This window comes from Protomyctophum parallelum (assembly GCF_964188405.1).
Source record: "Protomyctophum parallelum genome assembly, chromosome: 20".
NCBI lineage: Eukaryota > Metazoa > Chordata > Actinopteri > Myctophiformes > Myctophidae > Protomyctophum > Protomyctophum parallelum.
This window is the reverse complement of record NC_139718.1, coordinates 30,803,789-30,815,329: the sequence shown is the minus strand read 5'-3', so window position 1 is coordinate 30,815,329 and position 11,541 is coordinate 30,803,789. Positions and strand designations below refer to the sequence as shown.

Below are 11,541 nucleotides of genomic sequence, written 5' to 3'. Positions count from 1 at the left end.
TGTCTTCTTCGTTCCTTTGAATCAATCCAGCCTTGCATTATGTAATACTTGTCCAGGAGGACAGGTTTGACTTTAACTCGTGACAGATGAGGAAGAGGAAATGTAGGCAGTGAGTGGAGAGCCACGTTGATGTTTTCATGTGGGATGCTCGGCTGTCGGCTCGGATGTCCCACACCACCACACCACGTATGGCAACCACAGTGAATGACAGCTGGACACGCCAACCGGGACCTGCGCTGTCGTTCCCGGCTGTGCAAACCAACCAACGGGGTTTCGTTCTGCTCACTTCTGTCATCCGATTGGACGACGGTAGGCACTTTTGGCCAATGACATCACCCATCCCAATTTAACGCCACCGGGGAAAGTTTCGGCGTCACGCGCTGGGTGTTCTTCGTGGAAGCTGGGACTGCGCGTGCGCCGTCTGTATTGGCAGCGGCGTGTCCAATCACAAGCAGTGTTTGTGGGGGGTTTGTCCGTCCAGCGCCCGCCTCTTTGAATGACAGGCGAGTGATGCAATAGCACTGTGCTTAGTATACACGCTGGCCAGATTGACAGCATAGAGGGCAATCGGATGCGTTTACATGTAATTTTAATAACCGCAGGGATTATACTGCCCAATCCTGGTATAGAAACGGGGCGGGATTTGGCGTTACTAAGGCAAGTCTTGAGTCAAGTATAAAGGGAATAACATGGTGCCCCAGTGGCTGTTTATGTTTACATAAAGAATTCATTCGAAAGGGCGTCGTGTTAAGGGGCACAATACAGCCTTCCGCATCGTCGCGGCGTCAACATTTGTTTATGGGTACATTTTGTAGTCGTTTCGTTTTGTAGGATTTACAAGGCCACTGGCATGTAAATCGCCTACTCACTAATGTTCCAGTCTTCCAAATGGAAAGGAGGTTTCACTTTGGAAACGTGAGCATTTACCTGGTGCTCCTGCTGCTACTGAGAACACTGATTGGGACTTCGCTACAAACTCAGGGCTCCGCCATCAGGAGGGAGCCGAGGGACACCGCAGCCCTGAGCTCATATCTGGTCGAGGAAAATGTCATGGAGCGGGGCTTGGAAAACGTAGGCGCCCCGGTCACCGGAGACGTTACGGTCGAGGACGACGAGAGCGGGGCCACCGGGGAGGGCAACGAGCCGTACGGAGAGGGAGACGCAAATGTCAGACCAACAAGGTAGGAGAAGTATTCTAATGTTAACCATTGATAGCGACCACGGTCCTGCACATGCCCGGGCATAGCGCGTTTCAGTCAGTCAGTGCAATGAGTGTTTGCATCGACCGAAGTTTGCACAACTCAGCGAAACTTTCCGCCTGTGTACGACCACCCGATACGACAGTTCCTCATTTTTGTTTGTTACCTTGCTATGTAGAAACGGCATGATCATGAAGTGTTCATAACGTAAACGTGTCCAACTTGCATCTCGCATGCATGCAACGATCCCCTGCAGTTGCACTGTTGCAGTGAGACCAGAATAGACCATTCATTTGCACATGTCAGCACTACTAGTACTGTCGCAAACCGCCCACCACCCATTGGGTCCGAACAACACTGAACTGTATACCCAACACTACTGCGAGTTGACTGTTAAACAAGTGTTCGTAGTTTAACTTGAACCAGCTCGGAAAGTTGTTGGAGCCACAGCAACTGTCAATCATGCAGTCAAAGCTTTTCCGGTGGCTGGTTAAGGTCAAGCTATAGGGAAAGGTCTGGTGGACACCGACACAGGGTCGTTAACACTTGCTTTGAGCCTTTGAAACAGCACGTTATGTTTTTTCCTTGTGGGGGAAAAACATTGAAATGCTACTATTACTGCTACACTTTCATCTTTACTTGAAATCAACCCCTCCAATCACCCTAGTAGGCATAAACAGAGTGAACCAAAGAACCATCAGTCTCTCTGACTCTGTCACTGTCAAACACACGCACACATGCACAAACTTGTGTGAATCAGTAGTTTTCCAATTGCCCAATTGTCAATGTGCACAATAATGTCACAGTGAACCTAGGCTACAGCACAGGTTGTTCGAAGCAGATAAGGATCTCACTCACACAGCAATTGTAGACTTAGACCAGTGACTGACTTCTCCCCATGAGAACACGCCAGGAGTGCCATTCTAGATAAACAAGGCAGCAGCAGCCAGGTATGCTACAGTAGGTGGGTAGATAACGAAGGCTTTATCACGAAGCCAAGCTCGTTTCAAACTACTTTAGGCATTTAACGGATGCAGTTATGCAGCAAGGAATACGAGTCAGTAGGAGTTCAGCCAGTGGTAGTGTTTAACATTGCCTCACTCTGTAGGATTTCTGTTCTGGCAATGTACCAATCAATAGATAGATACCATTAACAATTGCGGGAGCATAGGACATTATTTTAATTTGTACTAAGTCAGAACACTTTATTGCCTGGGACTTTGGCTTTGGTGCAGAGACACTTAACCATGGTTGGGTGTATCTCATCACCCTCAAAATGTAGGTTCCACACAGTTTGCTGGTTAATATGACTTGAAAGTGTTATCACAATGTTATTATTATCACAAATCTCAGTACTGATACATTTTCTCTAAACTTTCACTGTGCATTGCAACGATGATTCTACCTGTCAGTACTACTGTATGTGTGTATGGATTTACTGCAATCAGAATACTGAACACAGGTTACAGATGAGGCATATAGAGAGTATTGGCTTTGTTACATTGTTGGAAAACACATTAACTTAAAGATGAGAATGTTTTTAGTGTTGATTTTTTCATATTCATTACAATATTCATTACAATGAGACTATCGCTTTATATAATGTGGTAAATTGCCAAGAGCTTGCCAATAACTGAGTGTTTTGTTTGTTTTAACAAGCCTTTTTTTTCCTGGCCCTAAAGTGAGACATGGCTATTGGCTAGTGGGCAGTTATATATTTTGCTTGGTAAACAGTTGGTTTGATACCTCCAAAAATTCTGTCTTCTGTCACAATTGCATGAGTCCTGCCTGTCCTCTTGATTCTCTAAGAATTCCACTGTGCCCAATTTATTTTATTTTCCCATACATACAATTCAATTCAATTCAAAGGGCTTTATTGGCATGAGAAAACATACGTTTACATTGCCAAAGCAGAAAGAACAATACAAAAATACAGCAATACAATCAAAACAAAAATTATGTACATTTGAAGGTCAGAATCTTCAATAGATCAAATTCTATTTACCAAGGTCACTCAATGCAGGTATAGTGCAGGAATATACACAATGATTAGTCTTTAGGGTGGTTGTGTTCCATTTGATATCCTTCTCCTATCACAGCAACTCACAAATCTTGCTGCTGTGTTTGCACATTGTTGTACTTCGCCCAGCAGATATGGGAGTTTTTTGTCATTGGTCATGTTTTCAAAATCTCTGTGTGTGGTTGTAATCTGTGGGAAGTATGTGTCTCTGATGTCTTGGTACAATGGACAGATGGTTAGGAAGTGTAGCTCGGTTTCCACTTCATTTTGTGTGCAGTGGGTGCATAGTCTGTCTTCTCTCGGGATACAGGTCTGCCTATGACGGCCTTTCTCGATTGCGAGACTGTGCTCACTGAGTCTGTACCTAGTTAAGATTTTTCTTTGTTTTGGGTCGGTCACGGTGCTCAGGTATTCTGCCACTGTGTATTCTCTGTTTAGGGCCAGATAGCATTCTAGTTTACTCTGCTTTTGTGTTGCTTCTTTCCAATGTGTCAGATAGTTTTCCTTTTGCTGTTTTATAATTTGGTTTAGTCCAATGGGTTTTCTATCTCGTGGCTCTGTTTGTGTTTGTGCCCGGAGTTCCAGGGCCAGATGGCTGAGGGGGCATCTCTCTAGAGTTTCACTGTGTGTGAGTGCCTTGTTATGGAGTGCATCTAGGTCACTTTCTTTTAGGTGGTTGTAGAACTTAAGTGCTCTCTTTTTTATTTTGATTATGAGTGGGTATCGTCCTAATTCTGCCCTGCATGCATTATTTGGTGTTTTTCGCTGGGTACGGAGAATGGATTTGCAGAGTTCTGTGTGTAGGGTCTCGGTTTGGTGTTTATCCCATTTTTCAAGATCATGGTTTGCTAATGGTCCCCAGATCTCGCAACCATAGAGGGAAATTGGTTCTATCACAGAGTCCAGTATTTTAAGCCAGGTTTTAATTGGGATGTCTATTTCTATTTCTGTTTCTTTTGATGGCATAGAATGCCCTTCTTGCCTTGTCTCTCAGGTCCTTTACAGCTTGGTTGTAGTTCCCTGTGCTGCTGATGTTTAGGCCAAGGTAGGTATAGTTTTTTGTTTGTTCTAGTGGGATTGTATTTAGGAAAAATTGGTGGTTTTGGCGGCTGGGCCTTTTTTGAAATATCATGATTTTAGTCTTAGTTAGGTTCACTGTCAGGGCCCATGTCTGGGAGAATTTGTGTAGGAGATCAAGTTGCTGCTGTAGTCCTTCCTTGGTTGGGGACAGCAGCAGCAGGTCATCTGCGTATTACAACATACAGGTATACCGTGTGAAAAGTAGACTCTTCAGTGGACAAATTAAAAAATTAGAAATTGTAAGGTAGAAATACAGTTCAGCTCCAAGAGAACCCCAGAAAAATGTTGATGTTGCACGAGGAATTTGATAACAATAGCTTCATTCATCGGCTAGTAATGTGAATAGGAGTTGTCATTTGTCATAACCGTTGTATTATCATTGATTTTCTTTTGTGCATTTCAACAAAAGCTGAGGTAGTAGTAAATGGGCATCAATGGCCACCATGACCAATGACTATAAACACATGACAAATTTATGAAGTTGACATACAGGCATCCCCCTACGGGGACCCCCCCCCCCCCTCTTTATTTGACCTTCAGGCGGTCTGAAGCAGTTGTCAGACTCAAACTGATGTGACAGTTGATCACTCCATATTCAGTGATGTAAATCAGATTCCAATGTAATGGGTCCCGGGACCCATGGGTGGTCTTGTTTATTATCAATATTTATTTTGACATTGTCTTTGTTTGTCATTTTCACACTTAATAAACTAAGTTTTTGTCCTACTGAAACTCCATGCACGCATACAGGTTACCCGTAGTGAAAAGGAGGAAAGGGCTTCCGACTGTCATCTTCCGTAGCTTCGCTATTGTATCAAGTGGAAATCTAAAGTAATTATCTAAGCATTTTGCCCTGATAGAAACAGCCTTTTCGGAATCCCCTGTCAGAGGTCTGCCTGGGAGGCTAGTACAGGGACAACACTGACTCCACAGTACACAACCTGCTGTCACACCCTACACTCTATATTATTCACACAAACAAGTTGAGTGTGTTTGTTCTCTATATTGTCTGTATGTATCTATCTTGGCCTCTCTCTCTGTCTCTCTCTCTCGCACGCACACACTCACATGTGTACGTGATTGTATTTGTATTTAGCAAAATAATAATGATAATGAACAAAATAATAAGGAAAAAAAAACAAATACAAAATATATATTTTTACAGGTGATAAAAAAATACACTGTACTAAGATTCAATAGCATTTCATTGAATGAACTGAGGAGGATAACAGTCAGGTCTCACTTTAGTGTCAACACCTTCCCTATCCAGGCTGTTAGTAGGCTAGCTGTGACAGAAATGGGCCTCATTGACACATCTGTGGTGAGAACGCGACCTGCAATCACACCTGGTCCCCTAAAGCGGATTTATACTTCAGTGTATGACCATGTCGCACACTGGAAAATATCGATGGTTCAATTCTGTCTGGATATGTTCTCCCCCTTTACTTTTCTTTTGACAAATCTATTTATTTTTTCTTCTCACAATTGATTATTTATGCCAATTCCTGGTTCCCTGCATATTCTATAAGGCTGGATATATTTTGTTTCACATCCAATTTCCAAGTTTACTTTGGTGAGCAACACAGTAATATGACAAAGTACTATGAATTAGCCATAACTGTCTGTATCTCTTTCACCTCATTTCTCACTTGGGAGTTGGGACTCACTTTCTGTTTCTCTCTGTCTGTCACACTCACTCTGCTCATCTGCTCCTGTCTCTCTTGTGCTCTCTCTCTTTCACTTGTCTATACCTGTCTCGCTACCTCTTTCTGCTCCGTATGTTTTCTCTTTCCTGTACACTTTGGTTTAGCATTCCCTGCCTTATTTATTAATATATTTTGTTCCTAAGGGAGTCGGGCAAACACTGTAGCGAACTGTCATCTGTAGTATCTTCAGCAGGCCACAAGTAAAACAGCATAAAGCAACAAAACAAAAGAGACGAGAACACAATGACAAAGTTACATACGCACACCTACAATGGTCAGCTATAATTTATTTTTGAAAAAGTGCCCTTCTGGGCACAGGTCTCCACCAGGAGGATAGGAGTGTGTGTGTGTGATGTTTGGCAAAATGCGTCTTGATCTCATGACTACAGAGATCATGTGTACCGACTACCGATTTGTGTGAGATTTGGATGAAATCTGTGCGACTAATATAAACAATGTGTTTTGCAGAAATTGGCTTCATGGTGGCGCTATAACCGGCAGATGTGGAGGGATGCAGGGAAATGTTTTTCCATGGCCTCTAGGGAGTGCGCATACAAAGTTGCACACAGATCGATGCAGTTATAGGTAAAAAAAAACAGGAATTGCCCTGTTATAGCGTCACCGTGAGGCTGATTTGGGAAAATAATTGGTGGCATGTTGTCCTCGGCCTGGTGGAAATGTGCGTGTATAATTTCACGGAAAGTGATTTGTGATGTGTGATGTATGTGTGTTTTGCCTAAATCTGCCTCATGGTGGTGCTATAACAGGCCGTTGTGGAATATTTGGGTCAGAGGTTCGTCGTTGGCATCCAGGGAGTGTGTGTGCACAGTTTGGCATGGATCGGGCCAACGGTGCCGGAGATTAGCTGGTAACAGACAGACAGACAGACTCTCTCCCCATGCCTTCGGCCTGGTGGAGACATTAAAGGAGACGACCTTGGAGGCCACTGAATTGAAGAATGTAGTGGCTTTTAGAAAGACTCCTCTCCTTCGAACCTGTACTTTGTAAGTAGATAAAATAACATTTTTTATGTTTGCTGAACAAACCAACCTTCTCACAGATGGAGTATCTTGCAGAGAGTAAAAAATAAAAGCTGATATTTATTACCCTTTGCCTTGTTTGTTAAATTAAAACAAACAAGATTGAACTCATCTCAGTTTAGATAACTTTGTTCCTCAAATAACCTTGTATCTCTTTTCTTATGTTACCTCTTGTGTTTATATTTATTTAGTAGGCTATAAAGCAATTTCAGACAGTAAATTGAGTTTAACAGAGAAGCATGCCTGTTTGAGAAGCATGCCTCTCCTCACAATACAAAATAAATGCTAAAGCTTTGAAAACTCCTCACTCATTCTCAATGTCCTTTTCAAGGGTACAGCAACAGCTTAATATCTATAGTCAAACACAGACCATGTGTACATGTGCCACAAAGCCTGTGATAAGAATACACACTTCAGACGACCACCGTTTGTACACAATGATTCATGGCACTTTCTTATGTAATTTATTTCAAACTTGCTTTTGTACTTGGCTGCTAAGATCCTGGTTGAGGTAAAATATGTATTTACACTTTAATCTTTCTTTCGCTCGTATTCTTTGCTTATTTTAGTCTTTTTCATGTGTTTAGTTGTAATCTTTCTTTCTTTCTTCCTTTCTTTCGTCATATATTTCGTCATTTCTTTATGTTCTTTCTTTTTCTTCTCTTCCAACTTTGGAGACTTCAACCACATGTGTTCTTTCCACTCAGATGTCTATATTTAAAGTTTTTATTTTTGTCAGTTTCAGATTCTGTTGTATTTCCTGTGTCTCTGCTACTGTATCCTATCATCTATAAATAATCCACATGTTGACTTTGATGTGTTGTGTGTGCTTTGCAGCGAGCTGCTGTTGTGTTGATCTGATGGATGTCACCTCACCTCACTGTCTCTAGCTGTATAGAAAACACTGCTTTGGAAGCTTGTTGTTTACATCCATTCCATTCAGCTGTGTGCATGTGAGCATCTGCCTGTGAGTGAGATTTTAGAGTTTAGAATATTACAGTGCATGTCTGGGACTCTGGGTTCACTTGTGTGTACTGTGTATGAGAGGGCTAAGGTCTGCGCGGGCATGTTTGTGAAAGCTTTGTATAAACATTCGGCTGTGTGCATATTGTATGCATGTGTGACAGAGACGTACTGTAGAGTGTCAAACAAACCCCCCGCCGTGTGTGTGTTTGAATCTTGTATGATGGTGCCTGATGGTTTGATGCCTCTGTCAGACGAGCGCTCGCTCTGCGGGGACCTCCTTCACCTCGGGGATGGCTCCGAGGTGAGAGGAACCAGAGGACGTCTCACCAGTGCCGTTGTTTGAACTCCCTCTCCCACCACTACTCCACCTCCACCCTTCCTCCCATCCTCAGTCGCTCGCTCCCTCCATCCTTCCATTCTCCTCCTTCCCTCCCTCCTCCTCTTCGCCCCCTCAGGGCTTGTACTGTAGCTACTACAACAGCTCTTCTGGGCTGCCACTTGCCGGCTGGCTCCCACCACAGCCGACTGCTTAGCAACAGCCAATCAGCAAGGCCCGGTGCCGGGCAACTTTTGTCGGCCAATTATGTCAGAGTGGAGGGGTAGTAGTGTTCGGAATTTGAGTTGGTCCAACTGCGCGGGGTCTGGCTGTAGGCAGTGGGAAAGGAAGAGGGGAGAGGAGAGATTTTTTTGGGGGGGAGAGAGCGAGAGAGTTCACGTCCTTGTTTTCCCCCCCTTTTCCCTTTACTTCATGAGAGGTTCTTGTAACCGGGGAGATGTTATGGGTTTTATTAATAGAAACCTGTCCCCAAAATGACAGGTCGTGGTGACGTAGACCGGAGAGTAAGGTGTGGCTCCGTGTGGCTCTGAAGTTGCTCTGGAATCCCTCAGGACAAGTTCCACAAAATTGCACGTAGCATAAAATTCAGACCACGTGTGTAGCCCATACCTCTCAATGGCCGAGGAGTCGAGCTTGGTCAGTTCATTTTCATCTTTTAAGTTATAACGGACAATTATATAATTTGTTTTGCCTGTTCTTATTCTTGCTTTTGACAGTATTTATTTAAAATGTATAAAAAAAAAAGTTATTAACTTATTATCATGTGTAGACGACATTTCATTTTACACCAGGTCAAATAAGTCTTTCTGAAAACAACATTCTGAAAGGTGTTGTTCATTTGATGAGAAGAAATAGCTGTAGAGAATGCTTCGATACAAAACTCTCCTGGTTTGTTCCAGTGTTTAGTACCACTACTGAACAGTTGATGCTTTAATGTGGGCATCAGACATTGTACTGGAGTAATGATTAACTCTTAATAGCTAGTGTTTAGCCCTGAAACATGACTGCCATGATGATTATCATGACAGTCATGCAGAAACTTAGCCCTGTTTTTGGCGCTCGCTGCATTTACAAGATTTCCGTATATATAAACATTCAGATTTCAAATATAAAGTACTCACAATTTGTCCCACGGGTGTTAGTTAGTAGCAGCGCCAGCGATTAGAATTACTGCATCCCGCGTTCTTTAATAAAAAGCATTTTTGTCCGAGCGCCCCGGCTACTTCTTTCAAACGGGGTTCGTTTGGGAAATCCACAGTTGCACACCGGGAGCGCACTCGCCTATATCGAACACACCGAGTGCCACCCTCCTCCCGACCGATAGGGGCGCGTAATTGAAAGCCAATGGCAAAATAACAGCTCGGATAAAAATGCTTTTTATTAAACAACGCAGGATGCAGAAATTATAATCGCTGGAGCTGCAACTAACTAACACCCGTGGGACAAATTGTGAGTACTTTATATTTGAATTCCGAATGTTTATATATACGGATTCTTTGTAAATGTAGCGATCGCCAAATACAGGATGCAGTTACTTCATGACTCTCGTATGAATACGAGAGTCATGAACCATGGCTAGTGTTTTGTACTTGGTACTTGTTAGGACCCACCCTGTAGCACTGCAGTATGGGAGGGGCAGAGAGGAAAGGTAGGATATTAGCCATGGGAGTAAGACCAAGGGAAGCAGAGAGAGACAGGGAGGGAGATACTAGTGAGGACTGAGGAGAGGAGAGAGGGATGAAAACAGTGGGCGTAAACCGGCGGTTAGTAGGACCACACTTCACTGTTGTGCTGTGGATAGCTCCTCACTGCTTAGCAACAACGAATCAGATCTCTAGATCAGAGTGACCGCCAGGCCAATCAGTTGCCAGGAGCCTGGCGCCATAGAGTTTGGATTCAACCACGTGCAACTTCAAGGCGCTTTCGGTTGGGGAGAGGGTGAGTGTGAGTTTGTTGTGCAAGAGGAAGGGAGGGATGAGCGCAAGCTTTCTGTTGTTGGTATCTGGAAGTTTTTCTGAAACCACACCCAGCGGTCTGCAGCAAGCATCCAGATGGTGCTTTGCCTCTGTCTGTTGGCTTTTTGAAGATTTTATAAAACGGACCACATGTCCAACGTCTGTTGATTAATATCAGTTAAGCCTCGTTTCAGCCTAATTACAGGCATTTGACTAGGTTTCTTTTTAAATTGTTGTGGGCAGTTACATGTCACATATAATGCGATTATGTCTATCTTCCTCTCGTAGGACAAGCTTGTAGGTCTGCTATTTTTGAAGAAATCGTGAAAATGTGGCGCAAATCCTGACAGGATTTAGAAGACATTTCGACGTCAGGCCTAAATTATCTTAAATGACCCAACTTCCTAAATGTCCCATGTTCTAAAATTGATTATGATTTTTACACAACACAGATAAATGCAAGGCAAATACATTACCATCAATGACCAACTTATGTTTGAGTGTGCAATAATGCTGTGGACTGAAAATTGTCTTACATTGTCTTTAATTCAATTATCTGACTTACAATTAAGCGTTTAAAATATCCCAGTAGAAGAGGCATAAGGCACCTCTATATAAGTGGACACCTCAGTTTCCTAAATTCAGTGTTTTTATGTGAACTGCATTCCTTCCATTCAAAAATACCTAGTATACTGCTACTATAGTTATCCTAATTGGCTGGAAAGAACTCCTAAAAAGTTGTACTTTCAACTTCCTAAAAGCCTGCTATAGTGAGTAAATTGACACTTATACTGCTTGAGGTTTGATCAATATCCGATTAGAATCTACAGGACGTGGACCACACTTATCCTGGGCTGGCAGTGCAGCCCATCTAGCAGGGTGCGGCCGGCTCTGCGCCACATCCATAACTTTCCCCCACGTGCTCCCCATGCTCTCGTATCTTTCTGCTGCTGCATCCCGGTGGCTGCGTGGCGGGCTGACTGTCAGCCGCGCGGCTGCAGCAACGCTCCACACTCCAGCATGTATAACCACGGCTGTTGCATGGTTACAGCCAGACCCCTCTACCATTGGCCCACATTCTATACACCTCCCAAACCCATTGGCCAAGCAAGTAGGAGAAAAACGCTACTGTGATTGGAGGGACCGGGCTTCAGGCAGGCTGCTGCGATTGGTCTGACTCAACTGGTTCCCCGCTCCTTGGAGACTCTGGCCCTGTGTAAACATCCTGGTATGTTTCT

General features: G+C 43.5%; 1 protein-coding gene across 1 annotated transcript in view; it reads left to right on the top strand.

Moving 5' to 3' along the window:
- The first annotated feature begins 644 nt into the window (after positions 1-644).
- The window catches only part of eif2ak3 (eukaryotic translation initiation factor 2-alpha kinase 3), a 55,728-nt gene continuing 44,831 nt past the window's right edge, over positions 645-11,541 (top strand). The window contains exon 1 of the mRNA XM_083792567.1: positions 645-1,181. Coding sequence (XP_083648693.1) covers positions 889-1,181 — 293 coding nt within the window. The 5' untranslated portion in view covers positions 645-888. The remainder of the gene's footprint in view (positions 1,182-11,541) is intronic.